General features: G+C 41.1%; 1 protein-coding gene across 1 annotated transcript; it reads right to left on the reverse strand.

Annotated features, from left to right (window-relative positions):
• Positions 1-1,174: 1,174 nt before the first annotated feature.
• LOC106561705 (nicotinamide phosphoribosyltransferase) lies at positions 1,175-19,338 on the reverse strand. Its single transcript, XM_014125919.2, has 11 exons — positions 19,143-19,338; positions 12,267-12,423; positions 11,613-11,716; positions 11,278-11,406; positions 6,524-6,682; positions 5,099-5,235; positions 4,540-4,765; positions 3,703-3,822; positions 3,240-3,380; positions 1,884-2,018; positions 1,175-1,535 (listed from the first exon to the last, which is right to left on the reverse strand). Exons 1-11 carry the CDS (start codon positions 19,188-19,190, stop codon positions 1,422-1,424), a joined length of 1,470 nt encoding a protein of 489 aa, XP_013981394.1. The 5' UTR covers positions 19,191-19,338; the 3' UTR covers positions 1,175-1,421.
• Between the last annotated feature and the right edge of the window lie 876 nt (positions 19,339-20,214).

Genomic DNA, 20,214 nt, shown 5'->3' on the forward strand with positions numbered 1-20,214 from the left:
AGGTTACTAGCTACCCTCTGTCAGGGATATTACTATAACATACAGATAGGTTACTAGCTACCCTCTGTAAGAGATATTACTATAACATACAGATAGGTTACTAGCTACCCTCTGTAACAGATATTACTATAACATACAGATAGGTTACTAGCTACCCTCTGTAACAGATATTACTATAACATACAGATAGGGTACTAGCTACCCTCTGTCAGTGATATTACTATAACATACAGATAGGTTACTAGCTACCCTCTGTCAGGGATATTACTATAACATACAGATAGGGTACTAGCTACCCTCTGTCAGTGATATTACTATAACATACAGATAGGTTACTAGCTACCCTCTGTCAGGGATATTACTATAACATACAGATAGGTTACTAGCTACCCTCTGTCAGGGATATTACTATAACATACAGATAGCTTTATCCCTTCAGGTATATAACCTTCAATCAAAGTTTCTCTTGTTTTCTCCCCGCAAGAAATGGACACAATATTTCTTCCACAGTAACGTTAGCCACTACAGCTCCCAAAAGCGAAAGCCGCGGTTAAACATAAATTCAGATGATAAAACGTGAAAAACTCAGTTTGCTATTCAGTCAATATGATCGATAATAACAAATAAAATATTCTAAAGATTCCAAGAATTTGATGAAGACAATCGGTTCTTTAACAAGCGCAAAATCTACTCGGAGTTGGGGCATCATTACCCTTCCAGCTGCTGCTAGACCGAAACGAAGACGCTACCTGCCACTGCTAATATGTTGAAGTAACCTAACTTTATACTTGAAGAGTGAGCGGCAGTCCTCACAGACCGTTAGTTACTTTGAAGACTGTGTGGCCTGTTACCTTTGAAGACACACACTATCCCTTTTTAAACTGGCTCATTTAAATCTAGATGGAAAAGTCATTTTGTTGTTTATCCATAACATTTGAAATGAATCTGCCTGATGTTTTTCTGGATTATTTGTCCATCTTCAATGAACTGGAGGGAAACGGTTGTTTAGTTCTTAAAAATAATTTTTGAGAATGTGAGAATATCCTGGACATATGGCTCGTGAACACAGAAGGGAAGCCTGCCTTCCACTGCTTCAAACCAGAGACAGAGACGATATAAAATGGGCTTTCAGAAAAATAAAAACAAAAGATAAAATCAAAAGATTCAAGTTGAATTCATCTCAATAAAAGGTGATTTTTATATCATTTCTCAGTCATACATGTACATGATACATAGTTTCTTAGTTTATATATTTTTATCATTGTGCTAATTAAGTCTCTCTCTCTCTCTCTCTCTCTCTCTCTCTTTTTCTCAGGAAGATGTTGAGTGTTGTTTATTCTCATCCTTGGTGGTCAGTGCTGTACAGGGAGGTAGAAGGGATCCAGTCCTTTCTGCGTAGTATGTTGGAACATGTACAGGCCTCAATCTACAGACTCTTCCAGATCACAGTCCCTGATCTTAGCGTTGTCTCTGACCTCATCAAATGTATACGTCTTCAGTATCACTCCATTTCTGAAAACGGTTTGAAGCAGATCCTGGGGAAAGAAGAGCGGGAGAAAACATGACAACATTTTTTTTAATTTAACTGGGCAAATCAGTTAAGAACAAATTCTTATTTTCAATGACAGCCTACTAGGGAACAGTGGGTTAACTGCCTTGTTCAGGGGGAAGAACAACAGATTTTTAGATTGTCAGCTCAGGGATTTGATCCCACAACCTTTCGGTTACTGGCCCAACGCTCTAACCACTAGGCTACCTGCCGCCCCAATATGACTTTTAAACCACTCTATGTTAGTCCCAATATTTATTTCTGTTCAAGCCTCAGAGAGTAATGAAAAGACATATCTATGGCTTTAGGACGACCACTTGTTTAAATTACTTACTGGACCGTATTCCTCCAGGGCCCCCTTCCCTTCTTCCAGTGTCACAAAGTCTCCTGTTGGTGTTCTGTGGAGCGACAGACGACCTTTCTTTGATCTTTTATTAGGGTCAGCAACAGGGTCCTTGAACACATTCAGCTGTAATCAAAAGAGCATAATACAACAGTAGTCACCAGATCACTTTCTGAGTCCAGATCACTTTCTGAGTCCAGATCACTTTCTCAGTCCAGATCACTTTCTGAGTCCAGAGTCAAAATGCAAGCCGAGATCTACCATTCAGATTTTTCTTCTTCTCTCTAGTCATGGTTTTAAAAGTTTAGAAATCTCCCAGTATTAAGTTTTCTGTGGCTTTCTTTTACGCCTGCTACGTTATTGCTGCCACGGTCATCTGAGCCATCTGATCTGTTGTGATTACATCATGTAGGTCTGATATCTGATCGAAGGTTAACTTTACAGTAATACAATTGGTCAACAACAGATTATGAATCCAAACAACTCAGATGTTACAAAGAGTCTTAAGATTCATTGTCTCTTTCTCTTAAGTGTTTCTGACCTGCACTGGTGAATATATACCTACAGTACACTCTGTCTGTCTCTGTCTGTCTGTCTGTCTGTCTGTCTGTCTGTCTGTCTGTCTGTCTGTCTGTCTGTCTGTCTGTCTGTCTGTCTGTCTGTCTGTCTGTCTGTCTGTCTGTCTGTCTGTCTGTCTCTCACAAACCAGGGTTTCTTCATCTCTCTCCCACTCTGACCATGTTTAGAATAATGTAATGCTTGTTAATGCTTTGTAACTTAAGCTCACGCCTTGTACAATGTTATCCTTCATTTTACAAAGTAATTAAATACACTTGTATTTAGAATTCCATTCTTATGACCATTCATTGAACTTAGTCAGCTAAATGTATAATACATGATTTAACGCTAGTGTTCTTGCACGTTGCCATCTATCTTATGGAGTCAGATCGTCCATGTTGATAGTCTAATTGCTTAGTGTTTATTACGGATCGCCATGTGACTGACGTATATATAACATGCTTACATATCAAATATTGCCCACTACAATAGTAATGAATTACAGTGTTATTACACAGGGATTAGAGCAGCTTTATATAAAGTATTAACAAAGACTTGGGCTCTTTCCCCAATTCATCTTTCCTCTCCTCCTCTCTCCTAGCCTCCTCGAAAAGTATTGGATGAGAAGGACCGAGGGGAGGGACCCTGGATCCTCTCCTCCAATGCTTTTTCGGAAGGAAGCAAGGAGAGAGGACACAAGGAATTGAGAACAGATGAATTGAGAAAGAGACATGAATTCACAACAATGTCCTCTCATGAAAATGACTGGACGGACGTTCACTGACTCACCCCCAGTCCGTTGGTCACCACAAAGCTACACTTGAAGCAGCAGCTGAGCAGGTCCCGGGTCAGTTTTTGGAGTAGTGCACCGCCCGACCCAAAGCCCACATTCTCTATACTCCACCTGTGTTTCTTCATCCCCGCCACGATCTGAAAACGACAGAACACCCGAGGGGTGAGTTCAAGGTTATTTTACTGAACCAAGCCCTACTAATGCTATTCATTTAAAAGCAGTGGATTCCATTTCAATCTTACCCGGAAAAGCCTGGAGTGGTTCAAAGCTTCCAACAAGTAAGTCACACAACGGATTCAACTAATCCTAGTCTCCAGTCAAGACTTTGATTAGTTGAATCAAGTGTGTGGCTGTCTGGTTACAATAAAACCTTAGAACAACAGATCAGATTGGACACCACTGGGTAAGAGGTTAAGAAGGTAGGAGGCTCAGGTAGGCGGGTGAGTACAGTGAACATACCTCCTGCAGAGTGTTGATGTCCACACCATCCCCCTGGATGACTCGGATGTAAGGGGGTAGCACCTTGTAACCTTTGCTGTTCTCTGTGGTGCAGAACTTCCTCCCTAAAATCTCCAACACCTTGGAATCAGCAAGATGGTGGGAGACATGTTCATAGTTCTACTATCTCTTTAATGATATGAATGTATTTATAATGAACTGTAGTCAGAAGACTAACATCATAATGTTCCTACACAGTGCCAGTGATACTACCAGTGATACTACCAGTGATACTGCCAGTGATACTGCCAGTGATACTGCCAGTGATACTGCCAGTGGTACTACCAGTGATACTACCAGTGATACTGCCAGTGATACTACCAGTGATACTACCAGTGATACTACCAGTGATACTGCCAGTGATACTACCAGTGATACTACCAGTGATACTGCCAGTGATACTACCAGTGATACTACCAGTGAGACTACCAGTGATACTGCCAGTGGTACTACCAGTGATACTGCCAGTGATACTACCAGTGATACTACCAGTGATACTGCCAGTGATACTACCAGTGATACTACCAGTGATACTACCAGTGAGACTGCCAGTGATACTACCAGTGATACTGCCAGTGATACTACCAGTGATACTACCAGTGATACTACCAGTGATACTACCAGTGAGACTGCCAGTGATACTGCCAGTGAGACTCATCCCCTTTCTCCATTAGAACCAGGGGGAAAAAACGAGGACAAAAAGAGAACTAAACAGAATCAGGACCGATGGTTCATCAATGTGTTTCCACCACCAATAAACTACTAACGCTAGGTGATGATTTATCTATCCTTCTTTACCTTGAGGACAGTATCTAATGGGTCTCCTGAGTCTGGCCTGATGACCAAGGGTGCGTCGGCGCTGCGGGACTCGATGAGGCTCCTGAGGTCCTCTCCCCATATCTTCTCACAGGCGTTGTAGATATCATAGCTGTCGCTGACGATGGACACGGGCACGTTGGGGAACTGCCTCACAATGTGCTCGAAGGCATCTCTCTCGTGGTCCTTACCCCAGGCGGTGATGGTGCTGGTAATAATATATTTATCCGTTGGTAAGCAATACAGTATATTTGGTAGAGCAAGAAATCACTTAAACCAAAGCGTGACTTAAATGGGTTTGAGAAACACAGAGGAACAGTAGTACAATACAAAACCCAGAAGAGGGAGCTAGATAGCATGCTTTGAAAATCATAGTGAGAGTAGATGAGTTCTCTGGAATGAATTAAAAAAGTTCAACTGACTTGTTGACGGCCATGTACATACAAAAATCAGTCAATTTCTACAGTGTGATTGCTTGCTTTAGCTCTAATCTGTGCTAACTGTGCTCTACCCGCTGTGTCTACCTGTGTCTCTCTGTTACCTGTGCTCTGCAGCTGGCACAGAGAAGCCTGGCACAGGGTCTTTGGTGCCGTAGTACTTCTTAATGACACAGATACCAGCCACCGTGTCTGTGCCTTTAAAGTTCACCAGGTGGGCAGATGCTCCGATGCCAGCAGTCTGAAACCAGACAAAAACATTACGTGACAGGAACAACTAAATAGTACGGCTGTGTACTAGTGGTGTATGTATAGAAGATGAGAAACTGAACAGGTTTTTTGATTACAAAGGGTGTGTTCGTAAATTCACTATGGAGTGCCAGAGTGTGCTCAGAATGCGCTCTGGGCGTTCGTAAACTCAGAGTGTTGTCAGATTGTCTATTAGTAAATTCAGAGTGTTGTCAGATTGTCCATTAGTAAATTCAGAGTGTTGTCAGATTGTCCATTAGTAAATTCAGAGTGTTTAGCTCTCGGAGCGTTCAGAGTGCACACTGGATGCTCTGGTCGAGGAGTAGGGCTGATCCGAGCGTTCTGACCTCACAACGGCTGTCAAGCACCCAAGCTAACTGGCTAACGTTGGCTAGCTTTCTAGCTACTTCCAGACACAAATGAGAGAACCTCACTCTGACCATTTTACTCTCCCTAGCAGAGCTGGTTAGGCTGTTTTCATGTTGTCTAGTGCGTCAGTGACTGTAACTGTGCTGCTGGCAACATTTAATAACGTTTTTGACTTATAACACCGGTCATATTCAATGGGTGTTGCGCGTTCAAAAATGAATCCGTTATTTTGGGGTGGCAGGTAGCCTAGTGGTTAGAGCGTTGGGCCAGTAACCGAAAGGTTGCTGGATCGAATCCCCGAGCTGACAATCTGTTGTAAAAATCTGCCGTTCTGCCCCTGAACAAGGCAATTAACCCATTGTTCCCCAGTAGGCCGTCATTGTAAATAAGAATTTGTTCTTAATTGACTTGCCTAGTTAAATAAAGGTTATATTTAAGATAAAATAAAATTCTGCGCTCTGAAATGGGAGTATATAGCGAGAGGGTATTTATGAACGCACCCAAAGTGTTGTTGAGAAGAGGAAGGTTTCCCAAACTTGGTTCTGGGGCCCCCCTTGGGTGAACTTTTTTTTTTTTTTTTTTTGTCCTAACACTACACAGCTGATTCAAATAATCAAAGCCCAGGACTAAGTTTGGGAAACCTTGGCGTAGAGTAGTGTTTCTCAAACTTTTACTTTGGGACCCCGAGACATTTTACAATTTAGTTTTAGCCCTGAATTAGCCCACCTGCCTTACCTAGTCAAGAGCTTGATGAATAGATCAAATACATGGAACAGCTGAGGAAAGGTTTGGGAAAGGGCCTTTGTTTGACCCCAGGTTGACCTGCTGCATTATGCTATCCATGTATGTTGTATGCACAGTATGATGAATCTAACACTATTATCATAATTATCATCCATTACAGTAAGTACCTCTTGAGATGAGACTCCCCTGTAGCCAAAGTCATGTAACTTATACTCCAGTTTGTCCAGGTTCCCTGATGTCTCCAGTAGATACCTGGCTAGGATCTTCTTCTGCTCTCTGGAGTTAGTAGCTACTGTGATGGGGTACCAGATCTGCACCAGGATTGTCTGTTAGGAAAAAGAAGAGAGGAGGTTAGTGGTGTAAACGGTCTGGTCGAGAATGAGAAGAAGAGAGGAGGTTAGTGGTGTAAACGGTCTGGTCGAGAAGGAGAAGAAGAGAGGAGGTTAGTGGCTTCTGTGATGGGCTACCAGATCTGTACCAGTATGGTCTGAGAGAGGAAGAGAGGAAAGAGTTGGTGATGCTGGGGAAAGTAGTCTCTTTAGTACATCATGGACATGAATCAGCGCTACCTACTATACAACATGTAGAGATAAATACAAATCAAACACTTACAGGTGGACCATACTTGCGAACATAAGCAAGAATTTAAAATTAAACAAGTTCACACGCACAAAATCCATATCAACTAAATGAAATTGTTGATTTACTTGCATGTGACATAAATTGAAATTGTAGCTGGTGCTATCAGATAAAATGGCACAGATTAGCCCTTTGCTAACCTCACCAGGTGGCAGTGATTACATCCTGGCACAACTTCTGCAGCCAATTAAAATCGTAGACGTAGTTGGACGTGTCCTTAACATACCTCAATCCAACAGCACGTTCTGATCATCAAAGCAACTAGGCTATCACGTGTATTTGACTGACTGGTCAAATTGCTCTCTGTGTGAAGTGCATAGTCCATGTAATTGTCGCAGATTGTGGCAAGGGTTCGAATCTCAGATGAGCCCCCCCCCTGAACTGAAATGTAGAAATGTGTGTGTTGGAAAGGGATGTAGCCTACAGCCAACAGCTTGAAAATGAAAAAGGAATTGAATTTCATCCTTGTACACAAACACACTGCTATTGCCTGCATTATTATAATAATCCACTTTGTCACATGCGTTTTGAATCGAGCATCAAGGACCGGCATTGAACAGTTTTTTCTTCAACAAAAAAGTTTGATGCGAGGTGGGCTCGAAATCACGGTTAAAAAACACTATATATAACGAATTTGAATTCGGAGGGCAGAAATTATTAAATATTAAAGCATTAGACCTCTCACTAAAGGCATCAGTCATTCAAAAGTTATACTTAAATCCGAAATGGTTCTCTAGTAAATTAGTAAGAATGTCTCACCACATGTTCAAGAATGACCTTTTTCCCTTTATTCAGATTACAACTGCTCACTTTCGGTTATTTGAAAATGAAATCATCTCCAAAATATCATTATTTTTTAACAAGCCTTAGAATGTTGGTTGCAATTTCAGTTTAATCCATCTGAAAAGACAGAACAAATAATACAACAAATATTGTGGCTAAACTCAACTATACTAACTGATTAAAAAAAACATATTTTTCAATAAATTTTAAAAAAGGCATCATTTTTGTAAATTATATCATAAATAGGACTGGTGGAGTTATGTCCCACATGCAGCTAACACAGACATATGGAAATGTCTGCTCTACCCAAAATTACAACCAACTAATTGCAGCATTACCATAATAACAGAAAAGGCAAGTAGAAAGGGGGAAAAAGCAAGGAACTTGTCAGTTGGCCCTGCATTAAAGACCATAAACGGTTAAAGAATATTGTGATAAATAAAAACATATACCAATTTAATTTAAGGACCAAAAAATTGACAGCTGTGCCATATAAATTGCAAAATAGTTGGGAAAAGATTTTCGATGAACCGATTCCATGGCACATGGTTTATGAATTGATACGCAAAACAACGCCGGATTCAAAACTTAACCTTTTTCAATTTCAATTATTATACAAAATTCTTGCAACCAATAGAATGTAATATATATTGGGGATACAAACTTTTGCTGTGAGGAGGCAGAATCAGTACATAATTTATTTTGGTACTGTCCATATGTAGCTCATTTTTGGTCACAGGTCCAGGAATGGCTGAAGAATTGCAACATTTACCTAGAACTAACACTGCAGATAGCAATACTGGGTGATTTCAAAAGTCATAGTCAATCAATCAATAATATAATAATTATTTTATCTTTAATTTACAATCTGTAGAAGCTATGAGAATAGAAAGGTTCAGTACTTTTGCAAAGCATCACAGCACAGTTGAAAAATATATGGCTGCTAGAAATCCAAAATGGAGGGTGGTAAGAGATAGATGGGAGTGGTTGAATGAAGCTGAAGGGTGGGACTAATAACAACAATATAACCAATGTAAAACATACGAGGTCTGTAAAATGTATATAGGTTCAGAAATGTTGTGAAATAGCACAGTTACAAATAGAAATAAAACTGGATGGATATCAGAAATAGATGAAGGAATAAAAACAAACAAAATATAACTATTGTAAAATAGATTGTGTCTGTAAAATGTGTATAATATGTATAAACTGAAGGTAGAAGCCTAAGTGTAATTGTTTATTAGTTTACACCAATTGGGGGTGGGGTGGTAGGGTTTGCAGGGAATAATTTAAAAAAATTCAACAACAAAAAAGTGTGTATATGTATAAATGGGTATGTACACTACCGTTCAAAAGTTTGGGGTCACTTAGAAATGTCCTTGTTTTTGAAAGACAAGCACATTTTTGGCCTTTAAAATAACATCACATTGATCAGAAATACAGTGTAGACATTGTTAATGTTGTAAATGACTATTGTAGCTGGAAACGGCTGATTTTCAATGGAATATCTACATAGGCGTACAGAGGCCCATTATCAGCAACCATCACTCCTGTGTTCCAATTAGCTAATCCAAGTGTATCATTTTAAAAGGCTAATTGATCATTAGAAAACCCTTTTGCAATTATGTTAGCACAGCTGAAAATTGTGGTGCTGATTAAAGAAGCAATAAATCTGGCCTTCTTTAGACTAGTTGAGTATCTGGAGCATCAGCATTTGTGGGTTCGATTACAGGCTCAAAATGTCCAGAAACAAGACCTTTCTTCTGAAACTCGTCAGTCTAGTCTTGTTCTGGCCCCAGTGCACAACCGAGCAAGAGGACAAGTAAATTAGAGTGTCTAGTTTGAGAAACAGACGCCTCACAAGTCCTCAACTAGCAGCTTTATTAAATAGTACCCGCAAAACACCAGTCTCAACGTCAACAGTGAAGAGGCGACTCTGGGATGCTGGCCTTCTATGCAGAGTTCCTCTGTCTAGTGTCTGTGTTCTTTTGCCCATCTTAATCTTTTATTTTTATTGGCCAGTCTGAGATATGGCTTTTTCTTTGTAACTCTGCATAGAAGGCCAGCATCCCGGAGTGTAAGTATGTATGTATGTATATGGGTACATATATTTACCCCAAAAATATATGGGGGATTGGAAATGGGGGTCGGTAGACCTTGTGAATGTTGACCGGTTTAAAGGTCTTACTCACATCGGCTGCGGAGAGCGTGATCACACAGTCTTCCGGAACAGCTGGTGCTCTCATGCATGTTTCAGTGTTATTCGCCTTGAAGCGAGCATAGAAGTAGTTTTGCTTGTCTGGTAGGCTCGTGTCACTGGGCAGCTCTCGGCTGTGCTTCCCTTTGTAGTCTGTAATGATTTGCAAGCCCTGCCACATCTGACGAGCGTCAGAGCCGGTGTAGTAGGATTCAATCTTAGTCCTGTATTGACGCTTTGCCTGTTTGATGGTTCGTCGGAGGGCATAGCGGGATTTCTTATAAACTTCTGGGTTAGAGTCCCGCTCCTTGAAAGCGGCAGCTCTAGCCTTTAGCTCAGTGCGGATGATGCCTGTTATCCATGGCTTCTGGTTGGGGTATGTACGTGCGGTCACTGTGGGGACGACGTCATCGATGCACTTATTGATGAAGCCTATGACTGTTGTGGTGTACTCCTCAATGCCATCGGAGGAATCCCGGAACATATTCCAGTCTGTGCTAGCAAAACAGTCCTGTAGCTTAGCATCTGCTTCCTCTGACCACTTTTTTTTATTGATCTAGTCACTGGTGCTTCCTGCTTCAAGTAGCCTAGTAAAGGATGCATCAGTGCAATATTGCCACAAAACATTTTGTTACAGACCAATGCTAAACCTTGAATTTGTAGGTTAAAAATATTTTAAGAAATGCCATTGGTTGGTGGATTTAAAATCTAATATCATTGATAGGCTGAAGCAGAAGTTGTGCTAGGATGTAATCACTGTCACTTAGTGAGGTTACATGCAAGTAAATCATCTATTTTAATAGGTGGATACTTTAAATGCGTGCTTATGTTTGAAGTATGGCCCCAGGCTCTTTTGTAAACCTTGCATCTTATTGTTGATATTTATTAAGGAGCCTCTGCCCTGACACTTTCTACCACGAGCAAGATATAAATACACAACAATGCACTAAGCATCTGTCCAAATGAAGTTGTTTCCTAAGGACATGTGTCAGATATAAAAATAGTGCTGAAGCATGTCTCAAAGATGCTATGGTAATGTCATAGTGAAAAAGGGGGTTGGGCACCGATTAGAGGCCTAATCCCAGATCTGTTTGTGCCCTCTTGCCAACTCCTATGGTCACTGTCGCATGAGGAGTTGGCAAGACAGCAAAGACAGATCTGGGACCAGGCTAAGAAGCCATATAAAATGAAATTCAATTCAAAGGGCTTTAACGGCATGGGAAACATATGTTAACGTTGCCAAAGCAAGTGAAATAGATAATAAACAAAAGTGAAATAAACAATCAAACATTTCTAACTAACCTCTACCCAGTTGGTGAGCCAGTAGCATTCTGGGTCAGTACTCTCCACGGTGAAGAGGACATTACCCCTGGGGATCACACTACCCTCAGGAACAGCCTTGATTTCAATGGGCAGATGGCCGTCATACTTCTGAAACACAAAAACTCAGGGATCCGTACTGTAGCATGATTAGACCGCAGAACATTAGATGGTTTTGGGTTATGATAGAGTATGAACATTTATAAGCAGAGTCCTTCATTTAAAAAATGTTTTTAAATCTAAACTATTAACAAAAATATTACATGTAGCTCCTTTAGCATGCAATACACACAAAAAACCCTCTGCTGCCCTTGTACCTCCAGTATGTACTCCCAGCCCTTTTCGTTGAACACATCATCCTGAAAGTGTTCACGGTAAACTTCCTTTGCTTCTGTGATCTTCTGTGGAGTCACCACTTTCCCTGGGAAGGTGAGAGATGACAGATACAGGCGGTCGACACATGAAGGATGTGGGAAAGATGGAAAACGTGTAATTGTGAGAGGAAGCTGGGACCAAATGTTTTTAAAGTTAAGAATAAGACAGTATAAATTGTAAAAGTGGTGTACTAGGTGTGTACTTGGTGTGTACTAGTGTTGCACTAGGTGTGTACTAGGTTTGTACTAGTGGCGTTCTAATGACGTTCTAGTGACGTTCTAATGGCGTTCTAGTGGCATTCTAGTGACGTTCTAATGGCGTTCTAGTGACGTTCTAATGGCGTTCTAATGGTGTTCTAGTGACGTTCTAATGACGTTCTAGTGACGTTCTAATGGCGTTCTAGTGGCGTTCTAATGGCGTTCTAGTTTCGTTCTAATGGCATTCTAGTGGTGTTCTAGTGGCGTTCTAGTGGCGTTCTAATGGCGTTCTAGTTTCGTTCTAATGGCGTTCTAGTGGCGTTCTAGGTGCTGCTCTTTTTCATGGTCCTTCGAGCCGAATGGTCAATTTAGTAATAATAAGAATGATATTTGTCTTACCTTTCAGATACTTATGAAGGATATACTGAAGTCCATAAAATACAGTTTTATCATATTTCACTTTCTGAATCTTAGTGGATTCGGTTTTCTTTGCCCGACACTCAAAGTAGGAGTAAACCTTGCTGGTGTTGGGAGGGTACTGCTTGTAATGTGTGACCTGAAATTAGATTATAGAAATACATTTAATGACAATTATAAGCTGGGTGGTTCGAGCACTGAATACTGATTGGTTGACAGACGTGGTATATCAGACCGTATACCACGTATATGACAAAACACTGCTCTGATTACGTTGGTAAACAGTTTATAATAGCAATAAGGCACCTCTGGGGTTTGTGGTATATGGCCGATATACCATGGCCAAGGGCTGTATCCAGGCACTCCACGTTGCGTCGTGCATAAGAACTATCCCTTAGCCGTGCTATATTGGCCACATACCACACCCCCTCGGGCCTTATTACTTAATAATACCACAGCGTTGTTGAATACTCATTTCTGATTGGCTAGAAAAGCATTCTAGAATGGACATTAAAACCAGATAACAGGACAGTTGGAAAATATATTGGGACACCTTGCAATCATGACGCAATATGCACCTACACATGCAGACCATACTTGCTACAAAGTTACAGAAAGCTGAACCAACAACCACACAAACTGAAATAGGATACATTGTAAACACAGGTCCAATGATGAAAAACGTAGTTGCTAGCTAGCAATTCATTAGTTCTTTTTGCAGGGACTGGAGCATCTGATGACCTGAGTGATGAGTGACGAACATGAATTTCTCCAGTCCCTACTGTAGTCATGACACAAGTGGCGCTATGCTGTCAAATCCTCCCACATGAAATGTCTAGTTTGACCAGCTCTTTTCAGTGACTGATATTGTTTTAATTCGATTGTCATATTGGCACGTTTTGCCATCAACAAACTATTTAACTAGCTTGTAGCCTAGTGTTTGATATGCAATATGATTTCCTCGTAATAAACAGTGTCGACGAGTGTCCTGACGAGAAGGCACTATACCAGGCAAAATTGGGCATCATCCGCTCATTATTATGGATGAATCCAAATGAATGTCAATAGAAAACAGCTTAAACAAATGCAAATGCAGCTCCAGTGCTGTTATTCTGGCTGCAGAGGTCGTGACTGTGTTGGCTAGCTAGCAAGCAAGGGATAAGAACGTTGGGAACATATAAAATGAACAACTAGGTTAAATATGGGGCTCCCGAGTGGCGCAGCGGTCTAAGACACTGCATCTCAGTGCTAGAGGCGTCATTGCAGTCCCGGGTTCCAATCCAGGCTGTATCTGGAGCTGATTGACAGTCCCGTAGGGTAGGACACAATTGGCCGGGGTAGGCCGTCATTGTAAATAAGAATTTGTTCTTAACGGACTTGCCTAGTTAAATGAAATCGAACGAACGACTGGGTTGCATCTCTATCGATGAAAAGTATGATTTAGCTTAGAAAAATACAACAACAAAAAATATTAGATAACTGTGGTATAAGCGGGATAAACACCTCCGTTCTGTACATTACCTTGGAAAAATGTACTCTGCAAAGGGACGAGGCGGACGTCATCCATCATTTCCAAGGTAATGTACAAAACGTCAGCGTTTATCCCTTACTAATTTGACAATACTGAAACTTCATGGTCTCACACCCACTTAACATTAAGTGTCCCTCCAACCTGCTTTACATTCTGTAGAAATCTACAGTCAGAAGAAAACATGCAGATATCTGTACAGGTGTATAATAAACAGGAAGCAGATAAGTAATATTTGCTCCCCTTACTGTACTCCCTGTTCACCTACGACTGCATGGCCAGGCACGACTCCAACACCATCATTAAGTTTAATGACGACACAACAGTGGTAGGCCTGATCACCGACAATGACGAGACAGCCTATAGGGAGGAGGTCAGAGACCTGGCCGGGTGGTGCCAGAATAACAACCTCTCCCTCAACGTAACCAAGACTAAGGAGATGATTGTGGACTACAGGAAAAGGAGCACCGAGCACGTCCACATTCTCATTGACGGGGCTGTAGTGGAGCAGGTTGAGAGCTTCAAATTCCTTGGTGTCCACATCAACAACAAATTAGAATGGTCCAAACACACCAAGACAGTCATGAAGAGGGCACGACAAAGCCTATTCCCCCTCAGGAAACTAAAAAGATTTGGCATGGGTCCTGAGATCCTCAAAAGGTTCTACAGCTGCAACATCAAGAGCATCCTGACCGGTTGCATCACTGCCTGGTACGGTAAGTGCTCGGCCTCCGACCGCAAGGCACTTCAGAGGGTAGTGCGTACGGCCCAGTACATCACTGGGGCAAAGCTGCCTGCCATCCAGGACCTCTACACCAGGCAGTGTCAGGGGAAAGCCCTAAAACTTGTCAAAGACCCCAGCCACCCCAGTCATAGACTGTTCTCTCTACTAGCGCATGGCAAGCGGTACCGGAGTGCCAAGTCTAGGACAAAAAGGCTTCTCAACAGTTTTTAGCCCCAAGCCATAAGACTCCTGACCAGGTAACCAAATGGTTATTACCCGGACTATTTGCATTGTGTGCCCCACCCTCTTTTTACGCTGCTGCTACTCTCTGTTTATCATATATGCATAGTCACTTTAACTATACATTCATGTACATACTACCTCAATTGGCCCGACCAACCAGTGCTCCCACACATTGGCTAACCGGGCTATCTGCATTGTGTCCCACCCACCAACCCCTCTTTTACGCTACTGCTACTCTCTGTTCATCATATATGCATAGTCACTTTAACCATATCTACATGTACATACTACCTCAATCAGTCTGACTAACCGCTGCCTGTATATAGCCTCGCTACTCTTATTTTCAAATGTCTTTTTACTGTTGTTTTATTTCTTTACTTACCTACACACATACTTTTTCACACGATTGGTTAGAGCCTGTAAGTAAGCATTTCACTGTAAGGTCTACACCTGTTGTATTCGGCACACGTGACAAATATACTTTGATTTGATTTGATTGTTTGGGGACTTGGGGTCATCAAAAACCTGCAGTTTCCAGCAGGTGTATACAATTTTCTCCTTTGCCCAGGAGAAAAATAACTTTACTGTTGGTTAAATAAACCGACCGAGATTATGTTATATTTGTTTTATTAAATAACCATCCCACTCTTCCTCTGCATGCTCTGTGCTAGTGACCTTTGGTATCACTGGCAGCAACTGTCCTACCCTTCTCGTCACCCTGATGAATTTAAACTCTAAATGTCACCCAGTTATACCCTGTCTCTGACCTACTCTGCTCCTGCTCTGTGGGACCTGACTGAGTACTGTCAAAACAAAAGCATAAACAAATGCAAGACAGGAACTAAAAACTATTGACAACATGACCATTCTTGTTGGTGAAGTCTTTGTGATAGTACAGATGTAGGCTCTTAATTTGATCACCCAGTTGTTGCAGGAAATTTGGAAATGCAAACTTGTAGTGTATATTCAATGTTTAAAAAGGCTTCTAAAGGCTTGTAATTTCCACTTGAAAAATTCAGACTTGATTTGCCCTAACTAAAAATGTATCAACCCCTACTAAATTGTCCATTAACTATAATCCACACAATAATTCACATTTCCTGTTGCTGCAGGATTATTTTCCTGCTGTGAGAAAATAATTAATATCATACACCTGTATGCCAAACAAACTGTCTGCATGCTATTTATAATATATGCAGCATAATGCCAAGGTAATCAAAGAGGTGTTCTGTCCAAAGCTACTTGTTTCTGACCATCAGCTCCAAAAGCAACAGCATTTATTCTAAATGAGGTGAACTGTGGAGACCATTGTGTTCACTTCTTAAAGGAGAAGTTTCCTTTTTTACAATCCAATTATGTTTTTTTTGTTATAGAAAGGCCCAGACACCTTTTTTGTGATTTGAAATGTTTTTAAGAAACTTACCGCAAACAGCAAATCACTTCCTCATCCTTGTTGTGTAGTGTGGGGACCCCACGAAAAACATGCTCCAAAACACCCAAATACGTCCTTTTAGAAACGGCAAGGTCTTTAGATGTTGTACACATGAAATTGTGTAATTCCGAACTTTATCCGCAATGTTATATTCCCTTTTGCCCAACACGTTTCCCCTATCCAGATGTTCCATTCTCAGTGTAGCCTGCTGCTACAGGTAACTGCCAAAATAACGGAAACAACTATATAAAGTGTCTTAATAGCACGTTGGGCCACAACAAGCCGTCAGAACAGCTTCAATGTGCTTCCTGTGTGAAAGCACTCCATACTTTCAATATACTTTGTATCCTTCATTTACTCAAGTGTTTCCTTTATTTTGGTAGAAATATAAAAGAAGAATGGACGGAGAGGTATCGCTCGTGTCTAAACAAAATGGAATATAACGTTGCGGATAAAGTTGGGAACGACAAAATGTCTGCATCACTAACACTGAGAGCTTTGCCGTTTCTAAAATGACGTTGGTTGTTTTTGGAGCCTTTGTTCATGTTTTTTTTTTGCAGAGGCCCCAACACTACACAACGAGGATGAGGAATTGATTTGCTGTCTGGACACTTCTCCTTTAATCCCTTTAAAAAGTATAAGAGCTTGTTTCAGTCGTCACAGTAGTTTCAGTTTGAGTAGTTTATATTAATAAGTCTGTTGCCAAGCCAACTTCTATCTGACGGGCATCAATAAAAAGTGATTGTTTTGGAAATAAACTTCTCATTAAGGCACTCCCAGTTTATAACATCTGTGGCAGCTCTAAAACAGAACAACTCGACAGTACTGTCAGCATATCAGGCCTTGAAATCCAAGGGCAGATTAAATCCTTGTCCTCAAATGGCAACAAGTCTAAACGGATATTGAAGAATCTATCTGAGCATATCGACTATAACGATTATAGCCAACATCAGGTCATACCAATGTATCACCATCTCTATAAGCTATGTAGCTGGGTGTGGTTCCTGCTAGTACTGTGATTTAGTACAAGGATACACTGTAACAAGGTGCATCGGCAGCCAGATCCTTTACTTTAATATGGCATACAGTTGTGTAAAGTACTTAAGTAAAAAATACTTGAAAGTACTACTTAGGTATTTTTGGGGGGTATCTGTACTTTACTATTTATATTTTTGACAACTTTTACTTTTACTTCACTACATTTCCTAAAGGAAATTATGTACTTTTTACTCCATATATTTTCCCCTGACAACCAAAAGTATGCGTTACATTTTGAATGCTTAGTAGGACAGGAAAATGGTCTAATTCACACACTTATCAAGAGAACATCCCTGGTCGTCCCTACTGCCTCTGATCTGGAGGACTCACTAAACAGAGAACATCCCTGGTCGTCCCTACTGCCTCTGATCTGGAGGACTCACTAAACAGAGAACATCCCTGGTCATCCCTACTGCCTCTGATCTGGAGGACTCACTAAACAGAGAACATCCCTGGTCATCCCTACTGCCTCTGATCTAGAACATCCCTGGTCATCCCTACTGCCTCTGATCTGGAGGACTCACTAAACAGAGAACATCCCTGGTCATCTCTACTGCCTCTGATCTGGAGGACTCACTAAACAGAGAACATCCCTGGTTATCCCTACTGCCTCTGATCTGGAGGACTTACTAAACAGAGAACATCCCTGGTCATCCCTACTGCCTCTGATCTGGAGGACTCACTAAACAGAGAACATCCCTGGTCATCTCTACTGCCTCTGATCTGGAGGACTCACTAAACAGAGAACATCCCTGGTCATCCTTACTGCCTCTGATCTGGAGGACTCACTAAACAGAGAACATCCCTGGTCATCTCTACTGCCTCTGATCTGGAGGACTCACTAAACAGAGAACATCCCTGGTCATCCCTACTGCCTCTGATCTGGAGGACTCACTAAACAGAGAACATCCCTGGTCATCCCTACTGCCTCTGATCTGGAGGACTCACTAAACAGAGAACATCCCTGGTCATCCCTACTGCCTCTGATCTGGAGGACTCACTAAACAGAGAACATCCCTGGTCATCCCTACTGCCTCTGATCTGGAGGACTCACTAAACAGAGAACATCCCTGGTCATCTCTACTGCCTCTGATCTGGAGGACTCACTAAACACATGATTCATTTGTAAATTATGTCTACGTGCCTGCCCCAGCTATCCGTAAAAAAAAGGAAAATGTAAATGCCGTCTGGTTTGCTTAATTTAAGGAATTTGAAATGATTTATACTTTTACTTTTGATACTTAAGTATATATTAACAATAACATTTACTTTTGATAATTAAGTCTATTTAAAACCAAATGCTTTTAGAATTTTACTCAAGTAGTATTTCACTGGGTGACATTTACTTGAGTCATTTTCTATTAAGGTATCTTTACCTTTACTTTCCACCACTGATGACATTAATTCAACGTACTACGGCCACTATGTTAAAAGACATGGCAAGAAAAACACTAAAGAATATATTTTTTAAACACACAGATAAAATGTTGATCTGGGCTGGGTTCAATGGTTTATTACAGCTTGTAATGTTCATGTTTCACTGTAAACAGAAAGCTATAGGAATTACTTTCATTTTCATTTCTGATGAAGAGATACCATTATTCTAACTTTCAATATAATGGGCTCTTAGAATATTATTCCGACTTCAGGTGACCATAGAAGGCGACCATAAAACTCAGATATAATACTGTAGCTATTGTAACGTTATAACAAAAAATAATGTATGTTTATCATAGACGATTTGGCTTAGCTGGGTGTTCTTGCATTATACCTTCAAATATATTACAATCAATTAGAACCACCACACACTTAAGACATCATTTCACGAGACATAGTCCTAGATATACTACTGTCGCTAACTAGTGCGTAAACCCAGTGTATAATGTCACTCGCCTTGTATGAATCGGTAGCCAGCAGGAAATTGAAGTCTCCGTGCTCCATGTTCCCCTCGTGATTGTAAAATCTGATTGCTGAAGGGCGGGGACACTCAGCCACGCGCTGTCGGATCTAAAGTACAAACAGAGATGAAGAGGCGAAGCGAGAGGCTTGACTCCGCCTGAAATCTGTCCGCGCTAAAATAAACATTAGGCATACCAAGTGACGAGTTATTGTATTGGGGGCAATGAGAGATAGTCGAATTTGGTCAAACTAAAAGTGGATTTCTAGTTTGATGGGTGAGGCTTATTTGATCGAATATTAAGTTCCATAACGCCTAGGTTTCGAATGTACTGAGTTGTGACCCGTTGTTCACATGCGTATCTGCCCTCTCATTGGCAAAACATTTCCCACCTGATTTCCCCTCCTCCCGGCCTTCCTTTCGCCTTTGCAGATATCTATTTCCATTGTTAGAGCGGTCCGTCGACCATCTTGTCAATATAATAGATACTCTTTGGTACAACACGGTACAAATACATGGAGGTAAACTATGTACTTAGGAATGGTGGGGACACACGGAACAAGGATTCTTGCCTATTATCCAGGCTGGCCTCAGAGCCATATGTAAGATATTGTACTTATTGTGTCCCTTTGTTTTTGTCACATAATGCTAAGGACATACAGTGGCGACCCGTCATTCAGGGCAGGCGGGGCAGAGCTAAATATAGATATATTTGGGAGTGTTGCCTGTTTTGCATGATATTACGTGTCACATATCAGTTTGCAAACAATGTAAAATAAAATATAAAAAAAAAAGAATTGCATTAATAAATCCGCATACAAACTTAGTCTCTTTTTTGCTTTCTTGAGTAAGGCAGCTCCAAAAATGCAGGTGTTTCAGCCTAGCTCAGTGCTTTTTGTGGTGATGGGGCAGCCAGCGGAAAATAAATCTTGTCATATGAAGTGCACATCGGCCATTGGACACAACAAGTTAGAAATCACAAATTCAACAATAGGTGGCTAACTGCAAGCATTGCAATGCAATCACTAGCCTGCTATTCAGTGGAGTGGATGTGTGGTCCCAAGTCTG

The sequence above is a fragment of the Salmo salar genome, chromosome ssa10, assembly GCF_905237065.1.
Source record: "Salmo salar chromosome ssa10, Ssal_v3.1, whole genome shotgun sequence".
In the NCBI taxonomy this organism is placed as follows: Eukaryota; Metazoa; Chordata; class Actinopteri; order Salmoniformes; family Salmonidae; genus Salmo; species Salmo salar.